This window comes from Lemur catta, chromosome 12, assembly GCF_020740605.2.
Source record: "Lemur catta isolate mLemCat1 chromosome 12, mLemCat1.pri, whole genome shotgun sequence".
NCBI classification, from domain to species: Eukaryota; Metazoa; Chordata; class Mammalia; order Primates; family Lemuridae; genus Lemur; species Lemur catta.
In genome coordinates, this window is record NC_059139.1 from 48360626 (window position 1) to 48379983 (window position 19358).

Genomic DNA, 19358 nt, shown 5'->3' on the forward strand with positions numbered 1-19358 from the left:
GAAGAATGAATAGTTATCCCTTCAAACTGTTTGGAAGAGAGTCCTGAATGTATGCTGGAAATGAATTCATCCAGGAACACAAGATGATGAGCAGTTGGTGAAATCTGGCTGGTGGCTCCATTTAGGAGCACTCAGATTCCCAGAATCGCTGTGACAATATGATGGCTGTCATTTCAATTTACTGATGTGACAAGACTGGCTCACATCAGGTCTGCGCGAGTAGTGCACTGTACTTAGCATCTAGACATGATGTAACATTTGCAGGAACCCTTAGTTGGTGGTGGGGGGCAGGATGGTAAAAAACTAGGAATTAAGGATATTACAGAGGCTTAAGTAGGTGTATTTATCTCAGGCTTGTCAGTTAGGATTTTGTTTCTAAAGCTGAGAGAAATACCGGATCAAAGAAGATAGAATAAAACTGATATGTTCCTCATAGCACCAGGGGAATCCATCAACTGCATCAAACCATTACCTGATTAGCAAAAGCTTAGGTAAATCCTGTGTCGACTGAAGGTTGGCATAATAATGCTCTTAACTTGTTCCTTTACGTGGAGCCAATTAAGGAAGTTACCAGGCACTGCTGATGCTGCTTGGAAACCAGTCCTAGCAACAACAGCACATGGAATTTGAGGGGATTGAGAAAGGTGGCGCTAGATGAATCAGCTTGCTAGGTGGCGAGATAATTTGGCTGGCTGTGAGAACCATGCTGGTGGAATAGTGGTGTGGATCTGTGGAGAAATATTGTGGTTGGTAGGAAAGAAGTGGTTTCCCAAGAGAGGGTCAGAGATAATCCTCTGGAGCACTGGGTGGCAGCTATTAGAAATCAAACTGCACATAAAGGATGTTGCTCAACAAAACCTTTGCCCACAGATATATTGATGTGACAACCAGTCATCCCCTTAACTCCATTTTATGAACTCTACCTGCCTCTGGTGTTTATGTTGGAGATGGGGGTTAATAGTGAAAGAGCAAGATAATCGCATAATGCACTTGTTCCCAATAGGCCTGCAATTTGTGGCTCTGATGGAGCAAGACAGAGAGAGATCCGGAATCCTCATTGCCATGCGACTGCCACTCCCTACTAGGCCCCTAAGCACAGAGGATGCTATAGACCAAGCACCAGCAAACTTGTCTATGAAGGACCAGATAGTGAATGCTTTAAGCTTTTCAGACCACCTATGGTCTCTGTCATAAATTCTTATTATAGCCCTTTTAAAAGATGTAAAAAAAAAAAAAAAAAAAAACATTCTTAGCTCATAGGCTGTACAAGCACATAGTTTGCGAGCCCTTGCTATAGACTTGTACACTCTTTGTTACTAGCTAAATATATGTCTCCAAATCTGGATGTGGTCTCCCACCCCCATGAGCTGGGACACTCTTGTTTAGCATAACGCCAAGGCTTCAGCTACCTTCTTGGTCAGGACAAATGCTGATACCCTGGTTACTGCTATTGCTGTGAGTATTGAAGTCCTTTGTCTCAGAGCCAAGAGTCTTAAGTCATCTGGCAGCATCCATGAAACTGGTAGCCTAACTTATTAGCTTCCAAGTCAGGTAAAAATCTCAGACCCCTCACAGTTCTTGAGAGAAGCAGGAGAGGGCAGGAGGTTGGGGGGAAGGGTAGAAGAGGGGGTGCCGTGGGAGAAAACACTATATAGGAGAAAGATGATCCAATTGAAGGGCCATTTCCCCACCCCAACTACACTGGTCTCATTTTTAAGTCTCCAAAGCTTCCATTTTGCCCTCCACAGAATCAGAGCCCTTCCTTTTGGGGTAAAATGAGCCTCCCCGGGAAGCTAGAGTTTGCCAACAACAGGTAGGTACCTGAAACACAAGCTGTAATCTCATACAGCTCTTTATTATAAAACAAAAGGAAGTCTGACCAGGGTTAGATTTTACTCAAATGGCCCAGAGATTAGGTGTAATTCAATTAAAAAGGGAATTTATCCTTTAAAGTAGGGGGACACACACACACATACACATACACACACACACACATATATAGTTTTAACTAAGAAGAAAAGTTGACTCTGAATCTGATAGTGAATATTTTAGACATCAGTGACAGCCATCACTGTTGAAGTGCAGAGAGAAAATTGGATCTAACGCAGAAAGGTGTGTTAGAATTTTCCCCACATTCTAAACAACTTCCTATTTGCAGCTGGATTTGCTGATGGAAAACTCTTAACCCCAATCGTGGGTGCACTGTACCTTAGAAAAATTATCTACAACTGTATTTTAAATCGCTAAATCATTAAGACATAAGATGTAGAAAATCACATAAAATTTATTATTTCCAACAGCTGAAATCAGAACTTTGGAAACAAAAACTAACCATACAAGCCAGGGATTTAGGGAGTCAGAGTCTCTCTGGGAAAGTCGGTGTGTGGGCCCCTGAGAGGTGGGGTTGGAGTCAGGAATAAAGGCACCAGCCCGCCTGTCAGATTTGTCTGACAGCACCACTGCACCTCTGTCACTGTCCCTCCGAAGGGGCAGGTTGCAGGTGGCGATGGCGTCATCCTGAGGTCTGAATGAGAAAGTAAAGGCAGCACAAAGCCCGCGATCCCTACCCCTGATACTGCTCGGCTTATCTGCACACACAGCTGTGAGGCTCCAGCCTGACCCCAAGGAGCAATTTGTTATTGTGACAACCCTGTATGCACAATGCTCTCCCCTGCCCCAACACACACAGGGAGTCCAAGTTGAATACATTTAGTCTGATTTGTGTTTTGAGATTTAAATGTTTGAGATTTAGGTGGTTACTGATTTACCCCACTGTGAAATCTCAAGATGAGAAAAATCGGAAGGGGCCTGGGGATTCTCTGTTTGGGGGAGGATGGTTTTGCAAGTAGAAAACCATGGTAGTGAATCTGCTTGCTACTCAGTTTCCTAAGAAGAGCTGCCCTTCTGTCTCATCCTGTCTCTGAGCTTTATTAATCAGCCACGTTGCAATTGGCATGCTCCAGAGCACACGGAGTTTATGTCCTTGTACGCTTCCCTCTAGGAGCTAATTAATATATTTTTGTTGATGAGAAAGTGCTCTCTATGTACGTGTTTCTTCTCCTTGCATCATGATCAAGTCTCCTGCCTTAAAAGCAAGTCGCCCACCACCACCGCCAGCTATAAAACACCCTCTGCTTCAATCCTGGTCCCTGTTTATTTAACTCCTATCTTTTCCTTACTTTAAAAACCCATCCATTAAAATAAAACAAAAACTCAAAAAACCTTTCCTAGGATTACTTGGAGAAGACTTGACAGGAACAGGAAGGAGAAATTTCTAGCTTCATTGTAGCTCTACTCACAGTTTATTTTATGTCTTAATAGAGTTGCTTTTGAGGTTCTTCTTTTAAAATAATTTGTGTTATTAAAAAGAAATATTATTAATAACAATTAACCATTTTGATCTTCCTTAAAACTGAAAGTGGAAAAAAATATATGATTCTTAATACTGTATTTCTTATAGTCTTGGCAGCCCAGTGAATGAAATGTTTTTAGAAGCGTTTTAGGGGCCGGACATGGTGGTTCACACCTGTAATTCCAGCACTCTGACTCTGGAAGGCTGAGGTGGGAGGATCACCTGAGGCCAGGAGTTCGAGACCAGCCTGAGCAAGAGCGAGACCCCATCTCTACTAACAACAGAAAAAATTAGCTGGGTGTGGTGGCACACACTTATAGTCCTAGTTACTTGGGAGGCTGAGGCAGGAGGCTTGCTTGAGCCCAGGAGTTTGAGGTTGCTGTGTGCTAGGTTGACGCCACGGCACTCTACCTAGGGTGACAAAGCATGACTATCTCAAAAAAAAAAAAAAAGTGTTTTAGGAAATGAACAGTATAGTCTCAGGGAGTTTCAGAATAAGATGTCTTAAGATACAGTTTCTTCCAGAGGCCAAATTATAAATTAGCCATAGCGATAAGACTGATGCTTACAAAACACTGACAAATAATATAGGTTAGAATGTGGGGGAGAATATGTAGAAGTTGCCCACGCAAACCAGAGCAGTCTAGGTGTCTTCACAAAGAATGTGGAGGTGAAGTTTGAGGTGCAGGATTTGGATAAGAAATAAGAAAAAGGTGCCACACGTATGATTAATTGAATAAGGATTCATGGAAAAGAATGACTATGGTGTGTTTAAGGGACATCTAGGAGTTTGGGGTGTGTTGTTTTTTAACATGTCTTATCTTAGGTTTTAGAGGAGAAAACAAAAAGGATTCAGCATTCTTTTTTGTTGTTGTTTTTGACACATAATATAATAATTGATTAAAATTCCTACTTTTTTCTTACTCTCAAAGTGATCACATTTTTCCCCTCCTGAGCTGAGAAGCAGATGCTAAATAACAGCTTCGGTCCTGTGGGTCAGCACCTGAATATGTGGGTGGCTTTCCCTGAAATGCCTACCTGTGCTTCTGACAGCTTGGGATTGAGGAGTCCATGTGTGATGCTTCATCACTGATGACAGAATAAATCTCAAGCTTCAAGAAGTGCTGCCCTGAATTCACCTGACTTTGCCGGCAGTAATGGATTAAGAGCAGCATCCATTAGTTCAAGGTGGATCCCCATATGTACTCACTCACTGCTCTGGGCTGACAACTTAGGCATCTTGTCTATTTTGGGAAACAAAAGGTCATATCAGAGCATCGGAGGTGGCCTACTGAATTTTCTCTTTTGCTGGGATCTATTACGACCCAGTCTGTTTGTTGTTTTGATATCTGCCTAAACTTAAAAAACAACAACAGCAACAATAAAAAACTTTACAGGTAATTTTTCAAGAGAGGGGTCTTGGAGGACTTGTGCAATTATTTTCCTATCAGTGTTGGTGAAGTACCGTGTGATCTTTGAGTTCATTTCAGCCCTGTTTCTCTGCCATGCACAGTCACGGTCCCAGCATCCTCTGGACACACCCTGACTTACACAGTGAGTGTCCTTGCCCTGCCAGGCCTTTCTGTTGCTGTAAAATATGAAAATATTTAACATGGACATAGATCAAAGATTGTTTTCTTGTTCTGTCCCTCTAAAATACCAGTTCCTTTTAGATTGTTATGCTGCGTTTGATCACTGTGCTTACAGAAAAGAGATTTCAGTGAAAAACAAAAACCCTTTCACTGTAGCTACGCATGAACTTGAGAAGATTAATACACATCTCATGAGACTGCTTTCGTGCATTTTCTGGCATCAAGACACACGATAGCACTGTTCTTCCAAAGCAGCCCACTTTTTTGGTAGCACGAGCCCTTTGCTGTGGTCTCTCATATTTGCAGCTGTGGTTTCAGGGCAATCATGTCTGTATTAATGTGCTTGCTGCCTTTCTTCTATCTTCACTGGTATCTGGTACTGATGCATTTGTTCCAGTTCCTCCCAGTCCAGCGACGTCGAGCCCTCTTGCTCCTCTGAATTGCAGTTGCACTTAGCTCCATCCCAGCCACCGTTTTCTCACTGCCCACTCTTCTTTAATCTCCTGTTCTCTGCTTTCGTTGTTCCTGCTGGCGTCAGAGTGCTCTGTCAGACCTCGCCAGTGACCTCTTCCGGGACAAGCCCAGAGGTCTTTCCTGAGCTCTCGTGCGCTGGGCGCTGTGGGACAGCCTTTCCTTTTCTTCTTTTCCTCCAAGATGTTCTCTGCTCTACCTGGACCCTCTGCTTATTTCCTTGTCCACAGTTCCTTGTCTGACTGCTCTTCCTTCTTGCCTCTAAATGTGGCTATTCCTCAAGGGTTGACCCTTGGGTTCCTGTTCTTTCTTTCATTTATTCTTGCAGAGAAATCAATGTTCCACCCAGCTCTCAACTGCCCTGCTATGCTGCCACCTCCCGAGCAAGTTTCTTGTTTTCCTGCCCCCAGCCTTGGTGTTAAGCTTTGTATTGCCTCTCAGATATCTCCACTGCCTGTTCAGTTACTATACATCCACCGTCAGGCAAACTTTCCCGCTATAGGCAAACTTTTCTTCTAAAGCAAGGGTCGCACACTACAGCTTACAGCCTACAGGCCAAATCTGAACCTCCACCTGTTTTTGTAAATAAAGTTTTATAGGAACACAGCCATGCCCATTTGTTTACATATTGTCTATGCCTGGTTTCATTCTGCAACAACGGAGTTTAGTAGCTGCGATGGAGTCTGTATGGCCCACAAAGTCTGAGATATTTCCTACCTGGCCTTTTACAGAAAAAGTTTGCCCATCCTGCTCTAAAGTGTTGGTCTGTTCACACTAGGGCTTCGATTTTGTTCATTCCCCACTCGGAAACCCACAAATGGCTCCCCATTGTCTAGGTAAGCAATTTAAATGTTTTGGGGTTGATATTTAAGGGTTTTCTCTCACTTGTCCAGCCTAACTATGCTCCTCACGTGGAACCCGGCCACTCCAACCAGGTGCCTCACTCTCCGAACCTTCCCCGCGCCCCGTGCTTCCCACCCCACGCCTCGCCCAGGGCTGGCGGGGAGGCTGGAAAGGAAGCAAAGATGCCGTCCCGACTGTGCTCCTAACATTCGTATTCTCCTTAGTCTTTTTGGTTTTTGAGGCTCAACTCAAGCACTGCTTCCCTGAGGAAGCGTTTCCTGGTGACAGCTGTGTTGAGCATTGCTTTGTAGACTTACGTGTATTGCTGTTCTGCTCTATTCTGCCCTGGTCACGGAGTATAGTGAGGGTTACTACGTGGACATCTTCCCCACTTGTTTAAGACATGGCCCCTCTTAGGCCTGCCCTCCTCTTGTGTTCCCTTTATCAATTGTATTACGACCTATCCCAAGCTGAGACCCTCAGTGTCAGCTTCTCACGCATCAGTTTATAAGAACTACGTACTTTTTTTTTAATTATTTTTTTGAGACAGGATCTCACTCTGTTGCCCAGGCTGGAGTGCAGTGGGACAATATCACAGCTCACTGCAACCTCCAACTCCCAGGCTCCAGTGATCCTCCTGGCTCAGCCTCCCGAGTAGCTGGGACTGCAGGCATGCACCACCATGCCCGCTAGTTATTTTTATTTTTTTGTGGAGACAGAGTCTTGATATGTTGCCCAGGCTGGTCTCTAACTCCTGACCTCAAGCAATCCTCCCACCTCAGCCTCCCAGAGTGCTGGGATTACAGGTGTGAGCCACCACACCCAGCCTGAACTATGGATTCTGACTACTAAAAATGCCTCCAGCCTTCCCTGTCTTCTCCAAACCTGCTGCCCCTGCTTTAGAGCAGGCTGCCATCCTTTCTTCCCTGGGCTCAGAGTTGTCTGGTCTGTGATACTCCTTCAGCCGGTCTTCCTTCCAGGGCCAGGGCTAGGTGAGGGGAGTGAGGTGCCTGAGGCGCAAGACCAAAGGAAGCACTCCCTCTCAGGGTTGTGCAAGTTCAGGGTCACACCTAGGAGTGAGGCCTCCTTAAATGTGGTGCTCCAGCCACTTCAGAGGCCTCAGTGACCTGCCCTAGTCCCATGGGCCCTCCCCCTCTCCCCTCCCCTCCTCTCCATCTTTCTCCCTTGCCCTTTATCCTCTACCAGGGGTCCCCAACCTATGGTGAATTGTATAATTATGTCATTATATATTACAATGTAATAATAATAGAAATAAAGTGCACGGTAAGTGTAATGTGCTTGAATCATCCCAAAACCATCACCCCTCTGCCGTCTATGGAAAAATTGTCTTCCATGAAACTGGTTCCTGGTGCCAAAAAGGTTGGGGACCGATGCACATGGTTGCTGAAATGATCTTTTCAGGTATAGATGGTGTCCAGTCTGTTTCTCAGTTGCCCAAAGGATAAAGCCCAATCCTTGAGGTGACTCCAACTTACCTTCCAGCCTCCTCCTGCCCTCCTCCCCAAACCCTGAATTCCACATTTCTATCCACTCTCAGCTGCCTAGAGCCTTGGGGTGCTGTGCCCTGACACTCCTGCCAGCCTTTGAACAGGATCTTCTTCCCTCCCTTGGAACTTTTCTTGGGGAGTTCCTTTTACTTGGAGACTTTTTATTCATTGTTCAAAACCCAGCACAACCATCATCCTCTATGTGAAGCTTTTCAGAATTCCCTAGAACTAATTAAATAGTTTCTTCCTTTTTTCCCCTTAAGCATAACATACACACCTTAATTATAGCACGTGTTTCATTTTGTGGTAATTAATTTTTTGCATGTTTTTCATCTCCCAGGAAACCAAAGGATCAAAGCCCCAGCTTTATATTAGAATTGCTTGGGAAGTTTTTAAAAAATACTATTACCTGAGCACTACCCCAGACGCAGAACCTCTGGATGTGGCCTTGGCATCCATGGTTTTGTTTTTTTTAAAGTTCTCCGGATGATTCCAATGTGCAGCTGGAGTCTGAAGCCAAATTGTGGTAGGCTGTGAGCAGCTGCAGAGTGAAGGCCGTGTCCTGTCCTCCCTTGTGGGCCTCTCCTCCCTTCCTGTCCTCATGCCTCAAAAGATGCCTGGCTTGAAGCTGGAGCTTAAACAAGAGCTGTGGAATGAATGACCACCTGCTGCATTTGTTGAGTCAGTTATCGAGCTCATTGAAGAACAGGTTTAGTCAATTACCACTTTTCTCTCTCAACACAGAACTTGGAGTGGGGGAAGTTTGCCGAAATAGGGGTCCCCTTGGTGTTGAACTGATATGTGATATTCCTGGTGCATCACAAGTGACTCATTTTAATGTTCTTGATTCCTAAGACTTGTTTTTTATTGCTTCAAATATCAAGGGGTCATAATTGCCTTTTGTGGGGGGGGCAGTGCAGAGACATACACACAAAAAAAATTTTACTATTTATTCCCCTATTCAATGGGTATGCTGCATACTGGCCATTTGAGAAAAGATGCTGGAGAAGAGATCATGCTTCATTTTTAGGATTTTTCTACAGTCTGCTCACTGGATTCAGAGAAAGTGCTTTTGAGTGCCCAGGTGGACTTAGAGAGCAAGTGGCACTTGCTGCCTGGCATGGCATTACCTGCCTATGCAAGCAGCTAGCTTCAGTCTCTGCCTGGACTGGCAAACTTAAATGTCAGATTTTCCAAATGGAAAAGTCAGAGATGTGCCGTAGACTACATCTGATATTTACAGTGCTTTCTAGCTGAGGTGAACTGACTTTTGTTGTAAATATTCTCCCATGCAAATCAGAAAGGAGGTTGTTTCCCCTTTGTACATATGCCTTCGATGTTATTACTTCCTTTGGTTTTATTTGATTTTGTGAAAGTGTACAGATGCATTTGTATACAAGGTGGCCCCTGCCTGTGGCTACTAAAAATAGTAATTGAAAAAAAGTGAGGGTTTGGTTTTAGAAGCCTATTAATTATGCATTTAAATAGTGTCAAATAGCAAAAATTTTAAAAGCTAGATTACTCTTCCAGTGCTGTTTCTGGTGACTTCTTTTGAGAACTCGAACTGAGGGAGGCCAAAAATTGTCGTTTCACTTTCTCCACCATTCTGCAGCCCCTCCTTTTCTTCTTGTTTCTTTCCCATCACCATTTTTTTTTCCCCTTTTTCTCTTTACCTCACACCAACAGTAATATTAGTACATGTTGCTTATTGAACAACCATGTGTTTCACATAGTACTGAGCACTTCATTCAATTTAATCCCTCAAAAACCCTGTGAGGTAGGTACTATTATTAGTCCCATTATACAGACAAGAAAAGTGGGGCACAAAGAAATTAAGTAATTAGGATCACACAGGCAGGAACTGGTGGAGCAAGGGTTCAGATCTAGGCCACCTGTTTCAAGAGCCCAGGCTCTTAACTACCTGCTGCCTGACCCAAAGTTCAGAGTGGTTAATGGTAGTGGAATAAAGATGAAGGATACTGCATGTGATTTAAAAAATAACAACAACCCAGTTCTTTTTCTTCCCCCACCTCAACCCCCATTGCTTTAATAATGGGTTTACTTCTCAGCCCCTTTAATCAAAGAATACAATAGAACAAGTATTGAACTCTCGAGATGATCATATTATCATTTCTAAGTCAGGCACAGAATTCCAAACCAGCGATGATGAGAAATAGCAAACTGTAGATAAAGAGGAGATGCTGCTGGCTTCTTAGCATTGGGTGGGGGCAGAGACAGCTGGAGAGCGATGGTGGCCCCTGGAATTAGTTTTCTATGGATTTTAACCCTGTGAATACAGCAGACTGTATTATTCTTTTCAACTATTTCCAGAAATATCATTGCTATTCAGAAATATTTATTATTATTTCACTTTGACTTTTAAAATTTTGTTTTAACCTAAGAAAATTCCCTTATGAAAGGTGAATGTGATTGTTGCCTCATGGAGATTATTTATTAATAAATTCAGAATACCACCACAGAGGTTGTTCATTGAAAATCAATTTATAGGCTGGGCATGGTGGCCCACACCTGTAATCCTAGCCCTTTGCGGGGCAGAGGCAGGAGGATCTCTTGAGCCCAGGAGTTTGGGGTTGGGGTGGGCTACGATGACACCACTGCACTCAAGCCTGGGTGACAGAGCAAGGACCAGTCTCTTAAAAAAAAAAAAAAAAAAGAAAGAAAAGAAATTCAACCTAAAGGGTGCAATGAATTCGCCATGGATAACTGAAGTGCTTAAAACAATTTTTAAAAACCAATTGGCTAAAAGTTGCTATGAGAAAAACACTATATACCATTTCCTAAAATTGTTTTGTTTTGTTTAAATGTGGTTTAAAATGGTATTTGAGGAAAAGACGTGCCCCCTTAGGGATTGCCAGAAAGAATCAAAAGCAGCTTAGCAAAGAGACAGAAATGGAAATGTGATATTTATCAGGGGAAATGAGGGTTTATTAAAGAAAATGGAACCAGCCCTTGTGTTAAAAAATACCTTAACGAGGAAGTCACACTTGAGGCAGTGTTTCAAAATTATTTGTATAAATTTAGGGAATACAAGTACAGTTTTGTTACATGGATATATTACATTTTGATCAAGTCTAGGCTCTTAATGTAACCATCATCCAGATAATGTCATGTATATTGTACCCATTATTGAGGCCTCTTTGTTGCCTTCTGAAAGCCTGAGAGGTTGGACTGGCCAAGAATGGCCTTCGCCAGAGCTGTGGTAGGAAGAGTAGGTCGAGTTTATTTCTCCCTTGAAACATGTAGTAGCCACATGCAAACTTTAAGTAAAGAACGTATAGAGAGGTTATCTGTTTTAGTGGAAAACACTTTCGGACTCCAAAGTGCACACAGATCCCTTGGGGGTCTTGTTCAAATGCAGATTTGGGGTCAGTGGGGGGGTGGCCTAAGAGCCTGCATTAGAACAAGCTCCCCAGAAGGACAGTGCTACTGTTCCAGGGCCATACATACTTTGAGGATCTAAAGACCTGATTTTAAGTTCTGGCTTCCCACAACCTCAGTTTTCCCACTTGTAAAATGAGGAGCTTTGGAGTAAGACACCTATGGATTCCTCTGGTCAGCAGCATCGCCAGTCCTGGGGAGCAGAGAAGGCTGGTGTTTGTCCAGGGTGCAGGTCCGCACTGAGTTTTCGCGGCCTCCCCGTGATAACACTGTGTAGACAAAATGGAAAGGTGAACACAAACAAGGCAGGAAATACAGTTCGTACTCAGAGTGATTACAGTCACTCACATCATGCCTTTGCCAGCATTCAGAGGTTTGGCTTTAATTGCATCACACAGTCCACAAATGAACATCTAATTGTGCTGTGTTGGTCTCAAGTAAGCTGCTGGGTAAGCTGAATGCTTTCCATAGCATGCCCAGTGGAACGGTCCAATCTCCAATGCGAATCAAGCACAGTCACAATAGATTATTACCTTTAGAATCTTAAACATATTTTAAACCCGAGTAGAAGTGAAGATACAGCTTGATATTACATTTTTTATGCTAACCCTGTCAGTTGTGGGGGAATTTAATGCCACTTGAAATCTTTCTTATCCTTCAGATTCCCCTCAGATGTTCTCCTTTTAGTGACATCTTCCCAGAGGCCACTTCAGAGTCAGGATCCACCTGCCCCTCTGCTCGGTTTTCCCCTCCTATGGAGAGCACACTTCACAGCTGGGTGCAGGCTGCTTTAGTCCTGTGTTTGTGTCCCTCACTGAATTACAAGCTCCTTGAGCCATACTGACACAGTGGGAAGAATTTGGAGGACTTGGAGCCCAGGTGCATGAGTTGAGACTTCTGCATTGTCTGTCCTGGATGTTTCTCGGCCTTAGTTTTTGATAACCCACTGTCCCCAGATTATAAACTCAGGATTGTCCTCTCAGGAGTCTGAAAATCCAAGTGCCCCCAGGGCCACGGTGGTAGGAGGCATGTGGGAAGTGGTGGGTGCTGTAGTCTAGGGAATGGTAGGAACCTTGGTTAATCTGCCTCGCCCCAGCTACTGAGATTCACTTTCTTTAAACAGAATAGGGCTGAAGTCAAGCAGAAACACTAAAGCCCAGCTAGAGACCCTGCTTTCCAACACCTGGTTCCTGGTTTGCACATAATAGGGGTGCCCAAGTCGAGCTTAGCAGAAAGAACAGTGGTGATATTCAAAATAATTAATAACAAGCCAGGCACAGCCCTGTAGTCCCAGGTACTCGGGAGGCTGAGGCAGGAGGATCCCTGGAGCCCAGGAGCTGGAGTCTAGCCTGGGCAACATATCAAGACCCTGTCTCAATAAAAAGAAAAGAAAAGAAATAAAATATAATAAAAATAAAGTAAAGAAAAAGAAAAGAATGGGCATAGCCTGGGAATCAGAACAACTGTTTTGGAGCACTTAGGCGTTGTCCTGCAGCACTAGGTTTTAACGCTTTAGTTGCCAGATCAAGGGAAAGCCCCGGGGGGCCCAATAGAAGGGCCTGAACAGCAGGGCCCTGAGAATGTCAGCCCTGAGAAACACTTCCAGGCTTTGATCAGAAAAATATTATCTCACAACCCTGATTTGCCACTTACTGCCTGTTAGATCAAGTTGAATAATCTGTCTTGAGTCTCAGTTTTCTCATCTGTGAGTGGTTAATAATACCTACTTTGTAGGATTGTGATGAGGATTAAATGAACCAACATATGGAACATTCCTCTAAGAATGCCTGGCACAAACAGATGCTGAATCAGGGGCTGTCACTTACTGTTATCATTAGAAAATAATAAGTGATTATTGATTGAATTCAGACAGCTTGCCTCCATATTGCCCTGATTTTTGTAGTCGAGTAAGTACAGTGGGCCACAAGAGGTCTTGGGTTAGTGTTGCTGTCATGGTGGCTTACCCTGGGAAGTGGGGGCGTCTGTAGGAAATAAGGGTATGGTGGTGGGGGTGACTTTGTTCCTGGGGCTGGAGCTATAAGAAAGACTCCCAAGTCTTTATATCGTAGCAGCTATAGGCTGCTCCTGATCTATGGAAATTCACTTTCTGATTTGTAGACATTTTTAAAGACACAGATGTTATAAAGAGGAACCTTAGCTACTGGTTATCTTCTGAGAGGCATGAGTGGCAAACTTGAACCTATTATGCTATAAATAGGAGATGTGCTACACAGGCATTTCCCTGGGTGAATCTGTCTGCTTTTGGAATTCCTGGCATTGTGCTGACACATTCTTTAAATAGTCTTCTGGGCATGCCTTGGGTCTTATGACATGAGTAATCTCTATTGAGAAAGATGATCTGTGTATAGTCAGCCCTGCAGTCCAGAGAAAAACATGCCATCCACAGCCAGGCAAAAGTTGACTGTTGCCCTCTTTGCAGTACCCCGGTCTCAATAAAGACAGCTTTTGTTTTGTCTTATTTTGCAATTGCCCCCAATATTCACCATTCATTTAGCTATCTGCAAAGCAGCATCTGCACGTTATTGATGTGAGGGTCATGAGACCTTGCCAAGCGTTTTCCATTTTGCTCCATTAACTGTGCGTTTAGCAACCTAATTTGGGGGTGAATGTTTAAATAGGATATTTCCCAAACTAATCTAAAGCAATTAATAAGCCAATGATTTTTTACCTTCTAACCCCTGTGCTACAGAGTATCTTGAATGTGCCTTTGAAAACAAAGCTTGAATGAAGCAACAGAAAAACCAGAAATGGATAAGATGAGCATCTGCTTTAGTGCCACATCCAGAAATAACAAATATTCATTCATTAATTATGCCCTAGACATTGCACCCCTTTTCAGAAACCCTCCTAAACTAACATTTGCCACACCTAATATTATTTCATCCTGGGAAAGATTCTGGATAGGGTTTGTGAGGGTCTGGTTTTTTTAGAAGAAGAATGAATTAGAAAATTCAAGTGTATTCTCACAGTGATGCCAAGAGAAGCATCTATCTAATGTCCAATTTTCTGTTTGTTTCCCTTAAGGATCAAAGCTAACTATGATAAGCTTAATATTCCCCATCCTTCTAACAGCTCTTTCCCTTCTCTTTAACCTCCTGACTCCAAGAAAGAGTCTTCTCGTATGAACAGAATTAGAGACTATTTTTAAATTAACTCTTGTAATCTCTAAACCCACCTTCTCTAGCTTCCTAGGAAGGGCCGGGGCTTTCGGGAGGGACTGGAAAGAAAGAACTCATGGAATCCTCTAGGGGGTCTTAAGGGTCTGACCGTGGCTCAGGTCATCTGCTACAGACAAAGATTTGAAGGAGGCTGGGGGCACCCACTTTGACCTGGGAGCCCTTGACTCCGTCTCCTATCTTGGCCTTGTCATGGTGCAAGCCTGGGCATAAAGGTCACAGTCTACAGGATTGTGACCATTGTGCCTTCTTGTGCATGAGATGATAGAGGAAATAATTTCACATCAGTCCTTGCAATCGGTCATGGTGGCCAAAGGAGCCCACAGAGCTTGCTTTCCAACCTGACAGCTGATTACTGTGTCCTGAAGGATATGTTTTTAAAGGAAATTTTCCCCATGCAAAATGCTGGAATGTATTTTGTTCCTTGTTCATTTGCTGTCACATGTGTCATTTACTCTCAATCTCTGATGTGTCTCTCTGTTTTCTGTGTGTTGCAGGCAGCATAGTGTACCTCGGGATGATGATGGGGGCGTTCTTCTGGGGAGGACTGGCAGACAAAGTGGGAAGGAGACAGTCTCTTCTGATTTGCATGTCTGTCAACGGATTCTTTGCCTTCCTTTCTTCATTTGTCCAAGGCTATGGCTTCTTTCTCTTCTGTCGCTTACTGTCTGGATTCGGGTAAGGTTTTTCTCCTTCATATTTTATAGTAATGTGTTTATTTTTCATAATTGAACACGTTTTCTGCTCTAGGCAACCTCATTACCAGAAAATTATCCCTTAACACATCTCCTTCCCAATCTTTGTGTCAGCCTTAGAAGCCACAATGATGGTTCTTAGAAACATAATTATCAACCTTTAAATCCAGGAGAAAAGGGAACACACACCTGTATTCTCATAGCTGATTGTTCTAATGTTTTAATTCTAGGAAATGGATATTGTTTTAAATGGAAGTTCTTTCTATAGCAAGACACATTCATACATGTATGTTTCTTCTGAAAATTTAATTTAAGCAGGAAGTAGCTCTGGTCCTATCTATTATGAACTAATTAAATGTTCAAACCATTCAAGCATGCTCTTAAATCCAGGATTAGAGTGTCTCAAATCAATGTGGTTTTATTGATCTATGCTAACTTAACAGATTTAACTAGGTAGAAAGCCTCCTTGGGGCATGATAGGCTCTTTTTGCAAATTCCTGACTTCTGTTGAATGATCAGAAGTTGTGCTATTAGCCAAGTGCAGTGGTGGAGTAAAGCTAATGGTGTAGTCATTTTCTTTAAAGAGCTTAAGACACTTATTACTAAACTAAGTGAATCCACAAGCTTAGGAAAACCCAATAGCTCAATTAGGAGAGTATGAGAAACTCTGCTTCAGTAAGGAAAAAAATAGTTAAAATATAAAATTTCAAATTCACGCTTGAGAACGTAGAGTCATTCTTTTCAAGGTGTCTAGCATAAAATGAATCTATAAATATGATATAAAATTTTAAAAAATAAACAAAAATGAGGGAGATAGGGCTGGGTTATGAATTTGAGAAGCTACCAGTTGTGGCTGTTGATGATACAACCTCACAACCTACAGAGCAGAACACAGTTTTGTGAAAAGAGAAAGTCAGAGGACTACAGCGTGTCTTTCTTAATTACACAGAGTAGTACTTCCTATAGCTCCTCATATGCTACCTTCCACTACATCCCATCTACGCTGGGAAACTTCAGCAGTATCCAGAGACTCAAAAGTACCTGACTGCAGTCAAATTATTATAGCAATTTTAATTGCCAATCTGGATTGTAACATGATCAACCCAATTGAATGTAGAGAAAAAATGACATTATGGTGGCTGCAAAATACTCCAAACCAATGGACAGTCCAGAAGCTAATTCAAGGGTGGTACAGAAGCAGAGACAACTTGGGTTTATTCTTAATATCATCCTCATCCCTATTGCAGACAAATCATCCATCCTTTAGCCTGCAGGTCAGGGCTGCTGACCTCTAATTAACGTAACTTACCTGGCAAAGCGCAGGCTGTGTCTGGCTAACTCAGGCTCTGTAAATTGTGGTACCAGCGGCTATGGCACTGTGCCTTTGTACAGCTGGCACAGGACTGGGAACCAAGAAATCCAAATGTGCCCTGCCCATGCCCTTGACTGTGGGACCTTGGGAAGATCACTTAGCTCTCCGGCCTGATTGTTCTTTTATAAAAGGGAGATAATAGGACTTCACATTCCTACTCTGGAGTTGAGGATCAAGTGAGATCAGGCTTTAAAAGTACCTGTGGAGAAGAAAGTCTGGAATAACATTTAGAAACCTTCACTCATCATTTGGCACTTCCTGTTCCCTGGTTGCCCTTCTTCCCATTCATTCAGATGAGCTGTCCTGTGCTCATGGCCTCAGAGTGACAGCAGGGGAGGCGAGAGAAGGGGACCTCTTTCTGCCTTTGGAACTTCAAGTCTAGCCCACAAGGGAAACAGAAAGGACTAGTCATGGGCAAAAGATTTGAGAGAAAACACGGCAGGTAAAATCAAGCAACCCTGTGCCCCAGAATTGATGGCTATTCCCCAGGCTGGGGATGGGGCTGAGGGGGAAGTGATGTGAGCTCAGTCACCTCCGCAGGTTTTGGGGGATGAAGCAGCCGAGAGGACCTGAGAAATGAAGTTGTTAAGGAAAATGTAGACAGAAATCTGTATTAGTCAGAGATCTCCAGAGATACAGGACCAATAGGAGATAGATAGATAGATGCATGAGAGAGGATTTAGTAGGGAAATTGGTTCACACAATTATGGAGGCTTAGATAACCCCATGACAGGTTATCTTCAAGCTCGAGACCCAGGTCCGCCAATGCTGTGACTCAGTACACGTTTGAAAGCCTCAGCACCGGGAAAGCCAATGGCATAATCCTGTCTAAGGCCAAAGGCCTGAGAACCTGAGGGGCTGCTGGTGCCAATCCCAGACTCCAAATACTGGAGAACCTGGAGATCTGATATCCAAGGACAGGAGAAGCAGGATGTCCCAGCTCTCGGAGAGAGAAAGTGAATTCACATTTCCCCTGCCTTGTTGTTCTACCCGAGTGCCCAGCCAGTTGGGTAGTGGCCACTCATATTGTGGGTGGATCTTCCCCACTCAGTCCAACAACTCACATGCCAGTCTCTTCTGGAAACACCCTCACAGACACACCCAGAAATAATGATTTACTAGCAGCTACAGTGTGGATGTTTGTCCCCTCCAAATGCCATGTGGCAATTTGACCCCCAATGTTGGAGGTGGGGCCTGGTGGGAGATGTTTGAGTCTTGAAGGCAGATCCCTCCTGAACAAATTAATGCCCTGGGGGCAAGGAGAGGGTGAGTGAGTTCTCCCTCTATTAGAGCTGGTTGTTAAAAAGGCCTGGTGTCTCCCCCTCTCCTTTGCTTCCTCTCTCACCATGTGATCTCTGTACACACCGGCTCCTTCATCTTCTGACATAAGTGGAAGCAGCTTGAGGCCTTCTCCAGATGTTTGATCTTCCAGCCAAATAAACCTCTTTTCTTTATAAATTAGCCAGCCTCAGGTATTCCTTCATAGCAACACAAATGGACTATCTAGGTATCCCTTAATCCAACCAAGTTGACACCTAAAATCGACCATCACTATATTTTTCTGCCTCACATGAGTTTATGGACTATTTTACCTACACTTGCTTTGTGATGTGCTACTTCCACGAGCCAAAGTGCTTCTCAACAGCTCTAGAATTTATCTGAATACCTTGTGCCTGAATCTCTAGGAAGCCTCACGTCGTAAGTCTCTGTTTTCTCCAATTCCATTCCAATTCAACAAAAAAAATATTTTAAAACCTACTCTACCCACTGAAACCATGCTTGGCCTTGCATGGAAATAGCTGAGCCCTTGCCTCAAGTTGCTTACGGTCTGTACACAGACAGCGATCCCAGGCTCCACCTTCTGAGAATTAGTCAGTGTCTGAAGAGAGGTAACAAGGGACTTGAGAGTTTCACATAAGAAGGAGAAAACAATAATAAAATTGTGAATAAGAAAATAATTTCCATTTAACAGCTTTTCTTGATAAGGCACAGTGGCTCATACCTGTAATCCTAGTACTTTGGGAAGATCACTTTCAAGACCTCATCTCTACAAAAAATAAAAAAATTACCTGAGTATGGTGGCTCATGCCTGTAGTCCCAGCTACTCAGGAGGCTGAGGCAGGAGGATCACTGGAGCCCACCAGTTTGAGGTTGCTGTGAGCTATGATGATGCCACTGTACTCTAGCCTGGGCAATAGAGCAAGACCTTATCTGAAAAAAGATAGATAAAAGTCTTCTTATTTTTAAAGGTATATAAATTTTAAACGCTTCATTCCCATTACTTATGAATTCCATACATAAATGGCTAAAGTTTTGATATAGTCCCTTTTTATTTAAACTTTCTTCATTAAAATGTAAGACAAATAATTAAGATTCTCATCCTGGAGACCTTAAATAAAAGATCATGCTATATCTCTTAGTTAAGCAGCTGCCTCCAACCATATCTGATCCAGTTTTTGTTGTTATTGTTGTTTGTTTGTTTGTTTGTTTGTTTGTTTGTTTTTAGAGACAGAGTTTCACTCTGTTGCCTAGGCTAGAGTGCCGTGGCGTCAGCCTAGTTTACAGCAACCTCAAACTCCTGGGCTCAGGTTATCTTGTCTCAGCCTCCCAAGTAGCTGGGACTATAGGCGAGCACCACCACACCCAGCTAATTTTTTCTATTTTTAGTAGAGACAGGGTCTTGCTGTTGCTCAGGCTGATCTCAAACTCCTGACCTCAAGTGATCCTCTCACCTCAGCTTCCCAGAGTGCTAGGATTACAGGTGTGAGCCACCACGCCTGGCCTTGATCTAGTTTTTAAATTGAGGAAAACTAGATGACTAAGGAAATAAGGTTTGAAAATGTCGGGAATGTTTCTGTTGTGGGCCTCTGGTGCTCAGACCCTCCACCGCTCCGTGCATTTCCCAGGAGCGTAGTAGTTGCCATCCTTG

The 19358-nt window shown here is 43.4% G+C and overlaps 1 protein-coding gene across 1 annotated transcript in view; it reads left to right on the plus strand.

The window, feature by feature from the left end:
• The window catches only part of SV2C (synaptic vesicle glycoprotein 2C), a 148043-nt gene that overhangs the window by 29794 nt on the left and 98891 nt on the right, over positions 1-19358 (plus strand). Inside the window, exon 2 of the mRNA XM_045566427.1 lies at positions 14860-15040. Coding sequence (XP_045422383.1) covers positions 14860-15040 — 181 coding nt within the window. The remainder of the gene's footprint in view (positions 1-14859; positions 15041-19358) is intronic.